The sequence below is a fragment of the Pseudochaenichthys georgianus genome, chromosome 8, assembly GCF_902827115.2.
Source record: "Pseudochaenichthys georgianus chromosome 8, fPseGeo1.2, whole genome shotgun sequence".
Lineage (NCBI taxonomy): Eukaryota > Metazoa > Chordata > Actinopteri > Perciformes > Channichthyidae > Pseudochaenichthys > Pseudochaenichthys georgianus.
The window spans coordinates 31,322,911-31,341,531 of NC_047510.2; the positions used below are offsets into that span (position 1 = coordinate 31,322,911).

The 18,621-nt window shown below is 42.8% G+C and overlaps 2 protein-coding genes across 2 annotated transcripts in view; one reads left to right on the top strand and one right to left on the bottom strand.

Annotated features, from left to right (window-relative positions):
* Positions 1–921: 921 nt before the first annotated feature.
* Positions 922–9,795, bottom strand: smcr8a (Smith-Magenis syndrome chromosome region, candidate 8a). Its single transcript, XM_034089912.2, has 3 exons — positions 8,195–9,795; positions 5,775–7,481; positions 922–3,994 (listed from the first exon to the last, which is right to left on the bottom strand). The coding sequence occupies exons 1-3, from the start codon at positions 8,794–8,796 to the stop codon at positions 3,535–3,537; spliced, it is 2,769 nt and encodes a 922-aa protein (XP_033945803.1). The 5' UTR covers positions 8,797–9,795; the 3' UTR covers positions 922–3,534.
* Positions 9,796–10,594: 799 nt separating this feature from the next.
* The window catches only part of top3a (DNA topoisomerase III alpha), a 19,299-nt gene continuing 11,272 nt past the window's right edge, over positions 10,595–18,621 (top strand). Inside the window, 11 exon segments of the mRNA XM_071204098.1 lie at positions 10,595–11,161; positions 12,115–12,174; positions 12,275–12,348; positions 13,367–13,442; positions 13,717–13,825; positions 14,082–14,225; positions 14,408–14,578; positions 14,695–14,795; positions 16,945–17,019; positions 17,148–17,230; positions 18,480–18,621. The exon segment at positions 18,480–18,621 is cut by the window's right edge and continues 69 nt beyond it. Of these exon segments, the coding sequence (XP_071060199.1) occupies positions 10,892–11,161; positions 12,115–12,174; positions 12,275–12,348; positions 13,367–13,442; positions 13,717–13,825; positions 14,082–14,225; positions 14,408–14,578; positions 14,695–14,795; positions 16,945–17,019; positions 17,148–17,230; positions 18,480–18,621 (1,305 nt within the window). The 5' untranslated portion in view covers positions 10,595–10,891.

The window sequence follows — 18,621 nt, forward strand, 5'->3', positions numbered from 1 at the left end:
TTTAATTTAGCACTATCCCTTTCCTCACCACCAACAGCCAAAACCACACTTTTGTAATATTTTTCAGTAGAGTAATATAACTATGTACATTTACTTGAGCACTGTACCAAACTACAATGAAGTAGTTTTCTGGAGTATTTAATTTGTTTTACTACCCTACCCTTCTACTCCATTACAATTTGGAGTCAAATATCTTCTTGTGGATAACTTGAGTCATTACTTTGTAGTTTTAGGTTTAACATATACAATCAATATATATTATACATTTAACTATGTGATTAACATTTCTTCCACATTTTCTAGTTGCAATATTAAATTAATGAACACATGAATGCATCAATAAAAATAATCCAATAGTAGATGTATTCTGACATGAGCGATTCTGCATAATAATAATTCATTACATTTATTTTAGCGCTTTCCCAGATCCTCAAAGCATGAATGAATAATTATTTTATAATAAATACATTTCATAATAATGAATCTATTTACATCTGGTAGTACTTTTGATGCCAACACTAATTGAAATACATTTTGAATGCAGGACTTCACATTCTAACAGAGTATTTCTACTTGAACTCCAGCAGAGCAATTAGCTTTCACAGCATTTATTATTCATGACACCTCAACTCTCCCACATCCGTCATCGCCAAAGCAAGTCACACATGACTGTTGGAGTGTTTACTGAAGATCTGAGGGAAGCTTTCTGTCAGCATCACACACACACACACACACACACACACACACACACACACACACACACACACACACACACACACACACACACACACACACACACACACACACACACACACACACAGAGAGAGAGAGAGAGAGAGCGAGAGAGCGAGAGAGCGAGAGAGCGAGAGAGAGAGAGAGAGAGAGAGAGAGAGAGACATGATCCACACACACAAAAGGAAATGGATTCAAATAATTTAATGGGATAAATGAATATCAACATTTACATTAAGCGGCAAAGACATTCACAACGTGCTTTAGTCAGATCAATGGCATCAACGCCGCCTCAAGTGAGAACGACACCCCCTCGTGATGATACAAAAGGTGGGCATGACATGGCAACATAAGGACACTGAGTGACGACGTGTTAAGCACACTGTGGTATGGCTTATCAGATTACATTCACCTTTTTGCATTATAGGGAGGAAACTTTAAAAAAAAAAAATAGCAGTAAAATGTGTTATTCAAGCATTAAAGAAATATTAAAAATACATCACTTGGCAAAAAAAAAATATTGAGCATTAAACTGAAATATTACATTAGAGTTAAAAATGTAAGGTTGCTGTGAGTTAAAATTAAAAAGTGTCTTTCGAAGCAGGAAGGGCAGCAGCCGCGATGCCACGTTCTTTTGACCTTTCACAATAAACGTCTGACCATGCAGTCACAAGTACATTTACCATTCTAAGATACGGAATTACATCTCCAATACTGACGCCACAGAATTAGTCAAATCTGGAAATACCATCGATACGCTTCTTAAGTGTTAAACTGGCCGATGTGGCAGAAACTTAAAGGGGCCCTATTATGCTGATTTTCTGGTTCATATTTGTATTTAGTTCCTCTCCTGTGACATACTGCCTGTGCTGCAGCACCTCTTTTCACCCTCTGTCTGAAACCAGAGCCCAGTCTGCTCTGATTGCTTAGTTGGCCAGCTCGGATGTGATTGGTCAAATACTAAGAGATGTCCCGCCCCTTAGCCTATCACATTCAATATGTTGGAGCCACTGGGAGCACGAATGTTAGATATGTCAATATGTCACGGAAGTAAACAATAGGAGTCCAACGGAGGTGTTTCAGGCAGAGGGCGGAGTGTGTGGGAGAGACATCTTGGGAATTTAGCCTTTACCGACCATTTACATGCACTAAAAACCCTTGTAGCACACTAGAGGAAAGGGAAAACCCCAAAAAGCATAATAAGGCCTGTAAAAGATTTCCTTTTTTTCTCCAGAATGCTGCGAAGAGAAAATCGAAGCGTACTTATCATGATGGTCATAATCCAAATTTGTCGTAAAGCAATAAATACACACAAGTTTTGTTTCCTATCACACATCCAGCAATGGCTGCTCAGAAGAAAAATAAATAATAGGCAGCTTTCCTAATTCAAGTTAGCTCGTTTTCGATGGCACAGGAAATCATTCTTTCCCCTATAATAAACTCTGTAGAACATCATCCCCGTCACCCCAAACTCTTTCAGCATCTTCATCCAATTACAACGAAACAGAAATATTATCAACACGGTGATTCACCCGAGCACAAGACAGTCTCATGCTGACACCACAACACTCTCAGACAACTTTTAAGACAACAGTGAAATTCACTACATTTAGGTTGAAGTACATTTCCTGCACGGTGTGAGTAACATCCATGAAAATGCTCCGCGAGCCCTTAATAGTGACACCGGCCCAACATGGGTGAGTATGATTTCCGGACATGCAAATATCACATGGGGCTTTCCGTGTGTAGTCCACGCAGCACATATTACTTTCTCATGCATCACCAGTTTAAGGTAAGGAATGTTTAATCCATGCCCACAAATCCACTCAGCTTACATCCAACATTGTGTCTCTATTTGGATATAAAATGAAGATTGCTGCAGGAATGTGCGTTTGAAATTGGCTCATAAAAGAAATATAAAAAAGGAATAGGCTTCAGGAGGTTGATTTGGAAGAGAGGCATGTCACAAAACCAGCTGTGATAAGCCTGTTGATAAGATTTCACGGGAAGATAATGTCAGCGTACGAGAGAATGTTGCAGTAATCCTTAAAATACATAGCTAAGATTATCATAGCTGTAAACTGTGATTGGTGGATGTCAACACAGAGCTAACACAGAGAGAGAGAGTGTGTGTGTGTGTGTGTGTGTGTGTGTGTGTGTGTGTGTGTGTGTGTGTGTGTGTGTGTGTGTGTGTGTGTGTGTGTGTGGTGAGGAGAAAGGGCGGCAATGACCCTAAACAAGCCAGCGCAAGTAACATTTCCATTAAAACACACAATGACAATAAATACGACTGACCTTCGTGTGCTGCGTTTGGTTTGTGATTGTGTTCTGGACCAAATACAGACGAAATGCTCACTGACATTCACAACTGTCTCCGTTTTCCTCCCCGTAGAGGAAGAAAGACGACAAGACAAAAAGACAGCAAGGCAGAGAGAAAGACAGCTTACACACTAAATAAAACGATAACTATTTAAGAGGTTTTCCTGGAAATAAAACTGAGTGTGGTCCTCTTTAAAATGATCCTTTTGGTCCATTTAAAAACAAAGAGTCGACGATGATATTTGCTAAACAAATGCTCACTGACATTCACAACTGTCTCCGTTTTCCTCCCCGTAGAGGAAGAAGGACGACAAGACAAAAAGACAGCAAGGCAGAGAGAAAGATAGATTAAACACTAAATAAAACGAAAACCATTTAAGAGTTTTTCCTGGCCCTCTTTAAAATCCTCCTTTGGTCCATTTAAAAACAAAGAGTCAATGATGATATTTGCTAAAACTATATGTGGGAATCCTCGGGTTCAAATCAGATTTTGTATAAAACGCTGGTGGTGTAGTTGAAGGTGAAGCTGGTTGCCGCTCCGCTGCCCCCGGTGGCGGGTTGCAGGTAGTGCTGCGTGACGAGCTGGCTGAGGTAGAGCAGGATCTGGCTGTCCTCGTGCCCCAGACCCAGCTGTCCCTGCAGGAAGCAGCGGCGCCGGCCCTCCACCCCCTCCGGCCCCTCGGTGCAGCTGACGGGGAGGTGCAGGTGGTGGGTGAAGGTCAACAGGAAGGCCTTGGCTGCCATCTCACACAGCGTGCTCTGCAGGTGGAGGAAGAAGGTGGAGCCGCGGCGGATGGAGGTGCGATGGTCGGCGATGTTGGCGAGCAGCTGGCCTCGGTACGGAGGACAGCGCAGCGTTTTCTGGTCGACGTCCAGGATGGAGATGTAGCGGCTGTAGCGCGACAGAGAGTAAAGCATGCTGGAGCCGACAGGGGACGCCACTCTGACACACACACACACACACACACACACACACACACACACACACACACACACACACACACACACACACACACACACACACACACACACACACACACACACACACACACACACACACACACACACACACACACACACACACACACACACACACACACACACACACACACACACACACACACACACACACACACACACACACACACACACACACACACACACACACACACACACACACACACACACACACACACACACACACACACACACACACACACACACACACACACACACACACACACACACACAGGTTAGTTGGCTTTATAAAGACAGGTTACATATACAAATAATTCTTTAATATGTTAGTTATTCTTCATGTTTTTGTTAAAATATGGATTGATGCATTGTTTTCCAATAACCTGTAGTGCCTTCACATGGATTTTTATTTGCTGTATGATCTTAATGGCTTTATTCCTTTTTTTTATATGAATAACTATTTTTAACGATCTTTTTTGCCATGTGTATCGGGTGATATTAACGGCTTGCTTTACTTGCAACATTGAGCGCTGTATCTTTACCTCTAACCTTTTTAGTAAATATATTTCCTATTTATAAACTGCAAAACATAAATAAAAAATAGACTGAAATTATAACTACTATAGGGTTTACTTTAATTTAAAGCCACTAATATACGTCCACATATAACATTTACCTCCTATAATTTGTTTAATGTTTTGTCTCTACAATTCTGTAATTTCGGGTGTGTCTCTTTTTGTACTCGTTATGATTTAAATACAACTAAATAGCTATGACATACATTTACTGGTTTGTGCGCAAAGATGCCCAAAATTGAAAATCTGGTGTAAAAATGAATAAAATCCAGGGTAACATTTCACAGAGGTGTCATGATTGTACGTCTTAAGCTATGAGCATCTACTGAACCAATAATAAATACACCCAGAGGTTTCTGATCAGATATAAGATCCACGTCATAAACCCCCCCCCCCCCCCCTGACTTCTGACTCACTCAGCTCCTACAACGTTCTCTACAAAGAAATGTGTTCATTAAGATGCGGTCTCTTCTCTCAAGGCGAAATATTGGATTACTTTGAAGCCCACAATCATTACGAAGACGAGCGAAATGGAAAATAATCTGAAGGACGGATTTGAGGGTTAACAATTGAATCGTTTTTTGCGTGAGTCATCGAGGAATGAGTCACACAGGATGAGTAACTGTATAGTAGGGTTTGATGTGAAGTACAAAGAGGACATTACTCATACTGTTACCTTGACTTCTCAAAGAAAAGTTGGTTTTAGTAAAGTAAGTCAATCTTGCAGTGTTTAGCAAAACGTTATCACAATTCATCCAAATGTTCTGTGTTTTATAAGCAAACATTTTATTTTTAGCACATCTTTTAGTTACAGTTATCTGACCGTAGAATTCCATTTAAATATTAAAAATAATAAAAAGCTACAGCATTTTGGAGCCAATATTGCTCTCTGCATGTATTTGACAAGTTTATTTTGTTTCTTTACCGAATTATATTATTGATAAAAACATTGTTATATTACATTATGGATAAAAATACCTTGCATTATAACAAGTCTTAAAGTTAGCTCAAACTTAAATAAAGAATTACATAAATTACAATGTTAATTTGACAAATTATAAACCTGTCCATTTATTTATATTAAAAGGGGCCCTATTATAGTTTTAGGGGTTTTCTCTTTCCTCATCAAAGAGTTTTACTTAAAATGCTTTTAATAGAAATTGGAAATACCTTTGTAAGCCAATGAGTTTCCACCTCTGCAGGTCGGTGAGGGTGAAGGGACAGGACAGCCAGGCTTGAACTCTCTCGCCACATTTCCCCGGCGCCGGCACAAAGAGAGCGAGAGCAGAAACGAGCCGGCGGACCCTCCCCTCGTCGGCGCCGAGCACCACCAGCGTGCGGCCGCTCAACAGACACCACAGCGCCTGCATGGCAAACGGATACTGTCGCACAAACTTCAGCGCTCCTTGTCCGGCCTTCTTCCTCTGGCGCAGGGTCACAACTCCCCCGTAGCCAAGAGGTGAAGCAGCCCGATCGGACCCTGTGGAAGCACTCATGGTACAGTCCGCCCCTTCCTCCAATGAGGTTCGGGAAACGGCATCTCCGAGGAGCCCAACAGGCAACTCCAGTCCAGTGGCGGGGCCTTCTGAGCCCGGAGAACCCACCGTGTAGTCGTTCTGGAGGGGGAGAAGGGCCTGAGGCTCCTGGTTGACAACTGGGGATTGCGAGTTGGAGCTTTGGCCAACACAAGGAGCTCTCTCTGCTGGAGAGGCTTCGTAAAGGAAACCCTCCTGGGCCATACAGCAAGCCGAGTCCAAAGGGATCAATATATCCGAAGCCCCGTCAGTTATTCCTTCACACTCGTCTTCTCTGCTGGCCTCCAGCTCGGACACAACCTCCAGAAGTGACACGGGAGTCCCGTCTCCATCATCATCCCCAGCGGTTGTCTCCAAATCTTCGCTGCTGCTTTCCCTCTCCGTGTCCGGTTCATTGGTCAGTTCACAATCAGGATCGGCAGCTTGTGATTTAGCCCGATTCAGTTGCTTCTCTGCGAGATCCAGTCCGCTCTTATCGCTGCTGAAGCTTCCTTTGTTCCCTTCTGAGCTCCCTTGAGTCTCCAGAGTTGGATCTGAAGGGGAGGACTCCAGGTGGCTCTCCACAAGCCCAGGTTCGGTCTCTGAAGTATGGCCGGGGTTGAGAGGACCCGGAGGCTCCAGATCATCCAACACTAGAGGTTCTGTTCCAAGCACAATATGAGGTGGATTTAAAGGAGTATAGTTATCGACAGCATGGTTCACAGCACAGAATGGTCTCAGGGTCCCCCTTTCATCCTCTTCATCGTCGTCCCCGAGGTCCTCCTCAAACAGGAAGTTGGTAACTCTCTGTTTCCTGCGTAGTGCCTTGTCCAGGCGTTGTGTGTGAAGGTAGCAAAGATCCCCCCGGAAACCCTTCTCCGTGTCCTTCAGGAGCGTCACGGTGGCGTCGTAGAAAGTAACGTCGCACAGCTCCGGCAGCGTCTTCAGGCGTTTGTCGAAACACTTTGCAGACTTGGCTTTGATCAGCTGTGGCGTGTAGGACGGCCTTCGCTTAACGCCTTCGTCATCCCCTTCTTCGTCACCTCCAGCATCGACGGCCTGCCCCGTTTCATCTTTGTCATTGTAGCTAAAAGGCCTGGCAAGCTTTGCATATTTGTCTATCAGCTGCTCGCATTCGATCAAGCACTCGTTGATGCACCTCTGGCAGCTGACGGCTTGAGGGTCTCGGCGCGGACGTTTATTGTAGGAGCTGATCTGTCTCAGCAGGTCTCGGTGTTCGTAGATGCTTTTTTCCACGTTAGCGAGCTCGTTGGCTTTCTCCACGGCGTGAGCGGAGTACATGCGCTGAGTCCCAGCCTCTCTCTGCAGACCCTCCTCCCTCTGCAGCACCGAGTGAGTGTACCTGAGGGGAGGAAACACACAATTAGAAAGGGGAATATAGGGGTTTTTTTTCCGAAGAGGAGCTTCTGCGTCATCAGGAAACTACTGCACAAGAAATACTATAAACCGGTGACATGGGACCTCAACAACTGTGAGATTAGGGTTAGGGTTCCTTAGCTAGACCATGCAATCAAATCTAGGGAGGTAATACTCGTCTGTTGGTCATTTAGCTAGTGAATAAAATATCTCTAAATGTTTTGATTGATTTCCATAAAGTGTATTAAATAGTAAGATTCAGGTGAAAATGCATATGTTTAGCGCTTTACAACTTGATAAATGCATGAGTTGTTTGAGAGTTTGTAAGCTTATGTTTAGATAAGATTTTGCTTTATGTCAATTCATCAAGACTATTCCTTGTTCTTCCTAATTCCTTGTTCACCATGGAGGCATGACATAAAAACAATGCTTTTCTTCAAGAACACAAGATAACATGGCGTGAGTAAATGATACACAATGGATGGTTTTCTGGGTGAAGTAATCCATTAAAAAGGAGTAGAAATAATTCGGGGTCAACAACAATTTTTTGTACCAGGGCCGGAAATGGATTGTCCATTAATGCCTTGGACAAAATGTCAATGTTTTTCTGTTCACTCTTTACTTAAATGATTGAAACGCAGATTTGAAAAGATATCAGATAATATATTAGCAAGTAGGAAGTTATATGGAAGTTCTTACTCCAGATCCCGCAGCTTCCTCTGGAGCTCCTTGGCAAACGCCCTCCTGTTCCCAGCCTTCAGACACTCGGACGCCTGAGAGAAGCGGAGGGAAAGCTCCTGAAACTGCAGCATGATTTTCCTCTCGTCAGCCGAGACGTACGCCATGCAGAACGGTCGCACGAAGCCCCTCGCCTCCAGGTCGTAAAGCGTGAGGTGATGGACGTATGCAAACGCTCCTTCCTTTGAGTCTCCCAGCACCACCCTGGAGTCCTCCACAAAGCTGAGCCTCGGGTACCCACTGCCGGGCGGATGCCCCACAAAGGAGGCCTGGTAGTCCACCGACATGATGCGCAGGGAGAAGTAGTTGAGGTCGAAGGTGCCGCAGACTTTGGGGTCTTCGGGGATGGTGAGGAGAGGCTGAGGGCCGACCTGCTCGGAGAACTCGGAGATGAGGATGAAGTCTTTGGTGAACTTGGCGTAGGAGGTTTTAGCCCAGGGGTTGGAGTCAGAGATTGGAGATAGAGGGACAGAAAACTCCTCGGGGATGGCCCAGGGGTCGGGATCTGCCTGCCCAAAATCATCCTCTTTAGTGAAAGCCACCACGTCAGGAGAGCCTATCATAGTTGTGTTGATGAGCAAGGCATGCGAAAACACAGAGCAGCACAGGAGAGAGTCATAAACCAGCTGTCAGGTGGACCATTCTGCCTGTCAGAGATTCCTAGAGAAAGGAAAGGACTAGAGGTGTTGTTTGAGGATATTTTGACCTATAATAATCACTCAAATATTTGTATTTGCTATCCACAAGATGGGTCTGCTGACATGACTCACTGAAAAGAGATCTCAGAAGATCAAGAAATGTTGATTTCAATAAAACTGGCCAGGGTAACAAAGTAATCTCCAAGAGTTTAGATATTCATCAGTCCATTGTTAGACACAATTTCTACAATTGGGGAGCATTTAGTACTGTGACTACTCTCCCTTGAAACAGGCGTCCAGCAAAGATGACTACAAAGGCACAACGCAAATTAGTAAACGAGGTAAACAAATAAAAGTCCCTTAGAGTAACAGCTGAAGGCTTGAATGTATCATCGAAACCAGTCAGAAGCACAACACACCGCACAGTTAAAAAGTCATAAACCAGCTGTCAGGTGGACCATTCTGCCTGTCAGTGAGGTTAAAATAACCTGGAGATTCCCAGACTAAGAAAAGGAAAAAGCAAGTGGATTATACCATTTAAAAAAGGGGGTCCCACAGCATAGTGGGCCCGACAAATCCAACTGCGCCCCTGCTAAAGAGAGTCCAAGGTCCTTGATATGTCTCAAATGAGTAGCCTCCTCCACATTAAATACTAATATCTGTTAACAAAAGCAATTATCCTGCGCCAATCAGAGGCTCCGTGCTGGCGTCAGACCATTCATGATGATCAGAGAGAATTGTGTCTTCACAGCAGCATCATTGAAGCACCTCTCTTCTTTCAGCATAATTTCTTCATGCGTAGTCTCCACCACGTTTCTGTGTTTTGGGCTAAAAAGCGAGACGTCTGAGCGACACACACACACCGCTAACAGCCTGTAGCGCTACATGTAATTTTCACATCCAGAGACAGGCGCCATGTTTACCCAGCTGGTTGTAGTCTTGTCAGGTGATCAAATCCAACTCCCCATCTGGAGGAATTCCACCCTAAAACTGAAATTTCATATATTTAGCTTATCATGATTACATGGTATTAGTATGAAAACTAGATAAATATAATTTAATCTCAACATGTTTTATATTGGGATGTATCATATATTGTTTATTTAGCTGGGTTGGCTGTGCAGTTGGATTTTCTACACTTTGTGCTTGAATTAAGAACCTGCATTGCTTTAGAAATTAAACAAATAATCAAAATTGGTATCACAACAGGGTCTCTATTATATCTACTAAGTACTAGACAACTTATAACGAAGATACTAGGAAAGTATGTAGCTGCAATGAAACGTGTTTATATCTTAAACTGATGGCCTTTTTCATAACACTCTCCATGCTGCAAATAACATTGTTTTGGTGGAGTAATTCCGGAAATTATTCACATTTCAGAAAAACGACGTCTAAAATTAAAAAGAACCTGTTAAAAATGTAGGAAAAATACCGAGGAAATTATGTTAAATACCTTTTTTTGTTAGTTACTGTCTTGGTTCGTACATGTGACAATTTTGGATTTAGGGTGGATTATCTGTTTGAGAAATACATTAGTGAAACATTTATTTACACTATAATAGTTATTATGAAAAACGTATTATTAATATAAAAACACGTCAACCATGTATGCATCAATCAATCGGTTAAAATAATGAAATTACTGTACATTAATTTGTATGTATTTGGTTTTATTCAGACGTTTGGTCGTTACGACAGTTTTACGGCACTATTTGACAGTCGAGCGCGGAATTTGTAAACAGAGCTAACAGTTGGTCCATCATGTCGATGCTCGATGCTGCTTCTCTTAAACCTTTAATTAAACACTTTTGATAGACCGGAATTCATTTTCTAACTTTATAATTCGTTGTGAGGGAAGTTTGTCAACAGCTGTCACAACTTTACAACTGTGTGGTAGGTTTAGTGAGTGGATGAAATGTCTTTAGCTGGTGAGCTAACATGCTAACAGAGTGGATCCAGCACAGTCGGAGGTCAGCGTGCAGGAAGCCGGCGCGGCTGCACCTCAGAGCGGGGAGGGATGCTAGCGCTGCTCGGTAGATCTCTGCTTAGACCCGGATTACAGCAGAGGCTCGGCGTCATTCGGAGGTGTTTCCGTGCGGCGCAGAGTGACCGGTGTCTGGCTGACATTCCTCCTCCTCCTCCTCCTCCTCCTCCTCCGCAGCAGGCAGACATGAACCGGGGCCAGGGGCAGGTCCGGGGTCAGATCCGGAGGGTCCTCTGCGTGGCCGAGAAGAACGATGCGGCTAAATGCATCGCAGCCATCATGTCTGATGGCAACGCGAGGAGGGTGAGTCCTGTCATCTCTCACATTGTGTCAAATACACTAACAGATAGTGCTATAAGTCAGTGCTTTACGGTATTTAAAGAAGGAACACTGATTCAAGGCTTACAGTGTAGTTATGACAATGACATTCTTATGTCACAGGCTCCTCCAACAGTGCAACACAATTAAACAGATAATAGTGCAAGTAAATAAAATAGAATAGAATAGAAATAGTGCAGAATAGTCTATAAGTAATTGGAATATTGATATATATACACTGAACAAAAATATAAACGCAACACTTTTGTTTTTGCTCCCATTTTTTATGAGATGAACTCAAAGATCTAAAACATTTTCTATATACACAAAATAACCAGTTCTCTCAAATATTGAGAGTTCGTCGTCCATTACATACGCCTGCCCATACCATAACCCCACCACCACCATGGGCCACTCGATTCACAACATTACCCCCCCCCCCCCCAGAAGTATCAAAAGTACTTTTTAAACATGTAAGAGCATGTTATTGTTGTATTTTGCCCAAATTAAGATACTGGAAATACGATGTAGATTACTAGTTCAGTACTGCATTGTACCATATCAGTTTATACTGTATGTGGTATTATATGTCGAAAAGTAACTAGTAACTGCCTAGCCTCAACATATCAAGGAAGGGTTGCCACGTCTCGTGAAAATGTTCGGACTTAGTAAATTAACTGTGTATAGAAATATTGGCACTCATTTTTTTGGCTAATCCAGTGAATAATAAACCTGATCATAACATTGAAAATTTGAATATAAATCTTATGTGTTATAATCCATATGGAGTCACGTCTTGTATAACCTGACTTTGTATCCTTACTGTATATCTCCTGAAATCAGAGCATAGTAATATAAATGATAAATATGAATCTGTTTCTAAGATTTCTATATTTTTGTGTCTGCTTCAGTACTGATTGTCTTCTTTTCCATTTTAGAGAGAAGGGATGTCAAAGTTTAACAAAATCTACGAGTATGAATATAATCTCTTTGGCCAGGTAAGTGTTATAAGAAAAGTACAAGACCTTTACACACAAGCACCTATAAGTCTGTTCTTTTGTGCTTTAAATATCTCTTTATATCTCCACCCATCTCCAGAATGTGACGGTAACAATGACCTCGGTATCTGGCCATTTACTGGGTCTGGAGTTTCAAGCACAGTATCAGAAGTGGTGAGTAAAACTGGATTCCTTATTTGATTTTCTTGGTATATCCTGCATCACACTGTATCATAAGTAGGGATGGGTATCGTTAAGGTTTTAACGGTACTACTACTTTTATCGATACCGCTTATCGGTCCGGTCTTTTAACGGTACTCTTATCGGTTCTTTTGGAGAAAAAAATAAGGTAAACTAAATAAACGAATTGTGAACAAAACTAACATTGCTTTTTATTTAAATTAAATACATAATATTTCACATCAAAAGAAACAACGTTTTAACAAATCGTATTAAATAATGTGATGACAGAACTGTAAACAGAATAGCTGAAACGTTAACAAAATAAATAACTCAGTTACCTCTACTCATTAACCCATGTGTGTATAATGTAGTTAACTCCGTGTGTTGCTGCTAGCATACAGAACACCTGACGTGGAAACGTTACTCGTGGGTGGGGCTACAGCGCTACTAGAGGGACAGTGGAACCCGGTGCATTCCTCCGTCTGGATGTGGAGCACTTTTGATAAATGTTTAGACACATTGCTCGTGTTACTGCCCTTACATCTAAACTCTTATTGCACTTTTGGTAACGAGCATCGAGACGGGTAAAGTTTAACCACACCTTGGAGCACTCTCCGCCATCTCCACCGTATGTGTGTGTTGCATGCATGTAGCAGCTGCGTGTGTGAGTGTGTGTGTGTGCTGCTGCATGTAGCAGCTGCGTGTGTGTGAACTGCCCGCCCCCTCGCACACAGACGGGGGAGATCGAAAATACTAAAAATAATCATAGACTCACGTTTACAGTCTTTTTGCGTATTAGAAACGGAGTTGGCGACACTAAAACTGCAATATAATGTTGGTGTAGCAATAATACACATGATATATATTTTATGTCTCCAGTACCGATAACGTCAGAGCTTAACGGTACCACGGTCTTTAATAATTCAGCCCCGGGGCCCGTTTAATACCGGGGCTCGGACCCATCCCTAATCATAACAACTGATGGTATTTGTTCCTTTCCTCCCTTTAGGTACAGTTGCAGTCCTGTGCTGTTATTTGATGCTGAGGTAGAGAAGTACTGTCCAGATAACATGATACTAATCAAGGTATGCTAATGTCGTCCCCTCCCATTAGTCGCATACATTTACAAAAAATAATCCTTACATTGTATTTAAAGAAATCTAAAAAATTCCTTTAAATAACTGTAACTGTGATAGTTTGCTTTAACTCTGTATTAATGGAAAACAGGATGAGCTGCTGTACCAGTTAGTATGTGGAGTCAGAGACGGTCATAATGATTATGGATAATAGAAATATACCTGAATCATTCCCTCTAAGTCTCTACTTTCTCCTTCTTCCCCCCGCTCCTCTCCTCTCTAGCAAACACTGGAGAAAGAGGCGAGGCAGTGCCAGGCTTTAGTCATCTGGACCGATTGTGACAGAGAGGGAGAAAACATTGGCTTTGAAATCATAGATGTCTGCAAAGCAGGTATGATAGTGATGTGTGAGTTGTTGTTATTGTGGGGATTTCATCTCCCTTTTTGAGAATGATTCAACAGTTAGGTAAATATGTTTATTGCTGAGAGTTAAATGAAACATTGATACTACTGTGAAGATAAAGCTGGATCTAGAATATGGTTAGCTTAGCCTGAAATAAAATCCAGTGGCTCCGATCACCAAAATATCGTATTTATTCCGTTTAAAATGTAGCAGTTATATTTATAATAGTGCGTGTGCTTTTTCAGTGAAGCCAAATATGCAAGTGTTACGGGCAAAGTTTTCTGAGATCACCCCCAACTCCATCCGGAGAGCTTGTGAGACGCTAATCGAGCCGGACACTAACGTTAGCGATGCTGTCGACGTGCGTCAGGAGCTGGACCTGCGAATAGGTAAGACTGCACGTTTTGTTCACACAGCAAAATCCCAATTTGGTAGACTTAGTTAAATGTCACTTCATTATATAATCAGCCGGTATTTCCCGGACACATTGACCGGGAGTGATTCCAACGGAAGCGATTGCCATGGTACAACACTAGTGGTTATGATCCACATGATCCCGTCCTCTCTGCAGGTGCGTCCTTCACTCGCTTCCAGACCATGCGCCTGCAGAAGATCTTCCCTCACTCTCTGGCCAATCAGCTGATCTCGTACGGCAGCTGTCAGTTTCCCACTCTGGGCTTCGTGGTGGAGCGCTTCAAAGCCATCCAGGCGTTCATACCGGAGACTTTCTACAAGATCAAAGGTATAAACTCCTGCCTAATCTCACACACACACACACACACACACACACACACACACACACACACACACACACACACACACACACACACTGAACTCCTCTTCATCGTTCTGTCTCAGTGCTGCACGACGTGGAGGACGAGTCTGTGGAGTTCAGTTGGAAAAGAAACCGTCTCTTCCACCACACAGCCTGCCTGGTGCTCTACCAGATCTGCATGGAGGTATGTGCCGGGTTTTAAGTGTATTTTATATTATTGATGTTTGATATGTTAAATACTTTGTTAATAGATTATGTTTGTGAATTTAACGTTGAAAATCTAAAAGATATATTTCTCTTTGGATTGGTCATATTTTCCTCTTTATCCTGAATTCCTTTATAAGACTTTTATGTGTTATGTACCGTAATTTTCGGACTATTAGCCGCACTGGACTATAAGCCGCAGGTGTTTTAATGTTTAATTACCGTATGTAAGGGTTCGTGCACAGAGGGGATTGTCGGGAAAGAGATGGCTGTTTGAGGAAGCTCTCAAAACCAACGAACTCCTCTTCGTCACTGTCGGAATCGAACAGCCTCTGAAGGGCCTCAGCTGTGGCGGCGTCCTCCTCTTCATCACGCAGCAGTCCAGCCTTTCGGAACCCATTAGTGAACGTGGATGTTTTGACACTCCTCCACGCTGTCAGGATCCACTCGCAAACTTGAGCGAAAGTTGCTTTTCGCATGCGACCAGTTTTGGTGAATGATTTATCGCCGCTAGTCATCCACGCCTCCCACTGAACGCGTAGTGCCACTTTGAACGCACGATTGACACTGATGTCGAGTGGCTGCAGATGCTTCGTTTGTTTTCCATAATGAGGGTTTGTGCATGAAAACTTCCTTTGCACAAACTGTCTCGCTCTCGTAATGTCTGTCTGTCTTGCTCTCGTTCTGTCTCTCGTACCACTCTCGGTTCCACTTTTACTTTGGCGCGCTACCTGTCTCACTCTTTTCCAGCCTCCAGCTTTTCCTGCTGGAACCCGCCGCTTAAAGGTGGGGGGCGCGGACCGGCCATAGAGCCCATAGAGTTAAAGGTGGTGGACTGTAACCTGTAAAATCCATAGATTTAGGAGGTCCCCTAGTGGCCGTTAGCTGTAAAAATCCATAGATTAGCCGCACCGTTATATAAGCCGCAGGGTCGAAAATGGGAAAAAAGGCGCGGCTTATAGTCCGAAAATTACGGTAGTTATTCTCGTAACTAATTAATAAGCTTACTTGAATTGCTTTGTAGCCTAAACTTCTTCAACACTGGCATTTAAGTCCCTTACACACCAAGCCGATAGATGTCGGGCCGTCGATGAGCGTCGTGTCGCCCTACTCAGATTGGTGTGTCTTGGTGTGTCCCGCACATTCCTCCGCCAATTCAACATGTTGAATCGGGAGGCTGTCGGTAGAAGGCCATCGGCCAAAGAAATCACTGTGATTGGCTGTTCAGCTAGCGAATCAGTGCATGAGAAGCGAAACAGAAGTGAGGGACCCAAACAAATGATTAAGAAGGCAAATCTGAGACTTCATTTAACTCCAGCTCTCGACTCAGGTTCGGGAAAGCCCCGTGAGCTGTAGAGTGAAAACGCAGTCTGTTCTTCTTCTCTCGGTTATCACGCAGTCTGTCTTCCGGTTGTTGCCTCTTTTGAATGACGAATACACACTACCGCCACCTGCTGGTAAGGAGAGTTATTGCCACTCACGCATGCGCAGTTCGTACGTGCTACTTGGCCGTCGGCCGAAGTCTTTGCGGTGTGTTCCAGTGCGACACATGGCCAAGACGCAGGAGACGCGAGGCGACGCAACAGTCGTGTTCCGTCGGGACGTGTTCTTTGGTGTCAGTTTGGTGTGTAAGGACCTTTACTTGTTGTCATTTTTGTAAGCTTGTTTGCTAGTTTACCACAACATCTCTGCCTATGCAAAGCAAATGGAAACGACCACTCAACACACACACATATTAACTATCCTCATCAAACACAACATCCAAGAAGAGAAGAATATACGAAAGTAAAGAGCTGGTACTTTTTTTATTTTTTACTACAAAACTGTCTATCTCTAAGCGGTTCACCAATCAAAACGGAGCCGGCCAGCTAACCAATCAGAGCAGAGTGGGCTCTGGTTTCAGACAGAGGGTGACAAGAGGTGCTGCAGCACAGGCAGTATGAGAAAAATAAAGAGCTCTTTGAACATTAAAGCAGTGCGTGTGTGCGTGCATGCAGCCTCTTGTTCACCTGAGCTGGAGGACACAGCATAAATGAATTTTAATGTGTTGTCAATCTGCCTGAATAAAAATGGGCCAAATGCCACGTTTTGAAAGGTACACATCAGAATATCTCTTTTCTCATTTTCAGGATCCCATAGCAACGGTCTCCTCAGTAACCAGCAAACCCAAGAGCAAGTGGAGACCGCTGCCTCTGGACACTGTGGTGAGAACACAAGTCAAATAAACAACACACAAATATAATCTGTATTAAAAACACACATCTGTCTGTGGTAAAGTATCAGCTTCTGTTTTCATGTAGACAACAATCCTCTCCTTTCATCTGACCAACAGGAAATGGAGAAACTTGCATCTCGAAAGCTAAAAATAAGCGCCAAAGAGACGATGAAAATTGCAGAAAAGCTCTATACCCAGGGGTGAGTGCATGCTGGGTAATCCACATTCATACTGCAATGTTTTTGGTTTTGTCCGACCATGCTTACTGTCCTTATCAGTTTCACTGTAGTTTGTTTTTGTTTCATCGTCATTTCAGAGGCTCTGTCAGTGGGCATGTATTTTATTTGTAGATTGTAAACTTCCTCAAAGTCGTGGCTATCTTTGTTCTCGCCATCTGGCAGGGTGGTGTCTTTCAGGGAATTAAAGGGACAGTGCCTATTTCATTTTTTCATTTTATTGCCTAGGGGCTGCCTCATTAACTGAATATTTATTAATTATTATTTCTAAATCGCAATGAGCAATGATTAGTAAAGGCCAACAAATTAATATATATATATATATATTAATATGAACATAAGAAGGTAAAGTAAAAATGTGCAATATAGATATAAAGTATTCTGAAATGTAAGATTAACACAAGAACTTGGAAAAATATCAAATGAAGTTCCTGCTGCCCCTGTCCACCCTGGCCATCTACTGTAGTAATACACACTGTATAAGTAGCTGAATCAGGCCCTCTGAACCCAACCCCTTCCCTCTGGAAAAAAAAGAAGTTATTACGTCATATACGTTTATATATACAGTCAATGGTCAGAGCTATACTTCAGCGGAATATCAAAACAACGGCCCGGGGTGCAAAACGCATCAATGAAAGCAACAAAACAGCACCTGGAAATAACCCAATTTGTGTTCTTTGAAATTGAAAAGGATATTGCATTGTGTTTGTTACTTTCGTTGCAGTTGTATATGTCTTAAGTGTAATTCGGCTTGGCTTCCTATTTTGTATGGACATGCTTTTATTTTGAAGGCGAGTTTACGCTGTTGACAGGAAGTTGTTGTTGCTATGGAAACAAGAAATGCTTCACAGCGGGCGGAACTTGTCATAAAGTCCGCGATAATAAAACCCACTAGCAGAGACGAGCTTCTTTCATTTAACCCTTCACATTCAAACAGAAACTGAACAGGCAGATTCGAAGGATTTATTTCTTTGGAAATGTTATTTTAAATACAATTAAATCAAGTTATTTTGGTAAAACTAATGAAAAATATAACAACATTTTTTTTTTTTTTTTTAATGTTTTTAAATATTATTTTGTAGAATATCTTAGGCCCTCAGAGAGTGCCTAGAGGGCCCTGACGGCTCGCCACTGCGTCTGAGAGTTTACCAGCAGGGTCTTTTTCCTCTCAGATTGTCTGCGTGAAGATGACTGTGTGTTTGTTTCTCTTCAGGTACATCAGCTACCCTCGAACAGAGACCAACATCTTCCCAGAGAACCTGGCTCTCGGCCCCCTGGTGGAGCAGCAGACTCACAGCCAGGCCTGGGGGGTGTTTGCTCAGCGGGTGATGGAGCAGCCCGGGGGTCCCAACCCT

What these genes read in the sequence shown, in the direction of transcription:
- smcr8a (XM_034089912.2), bottom strand. Translation starts at nt 8,796, where the DNA reads ATGATAGGCTCTCCTGACGTGGTGGCTTTCACTAAAGAGGATGATTTT. An exon ending in AGGAAGCTGCGGGATCTGGA is followed by an intron (nt 7,482 to 8,194) that starts GTAAGAACTTCC and finishes TCCTCCCCTCAG; the next exon opens with GTACACTCACTCGGTGCTGC. An exon ending in AAACTCATTGGCTTACAAAG is followed by an intron (nt 3,995 to 5,774) that starts GTATTTCCAATT and finishes TGTGTGTGTCAG; the next exon opens with AGTGGCGTCCCCTGTCGGCT.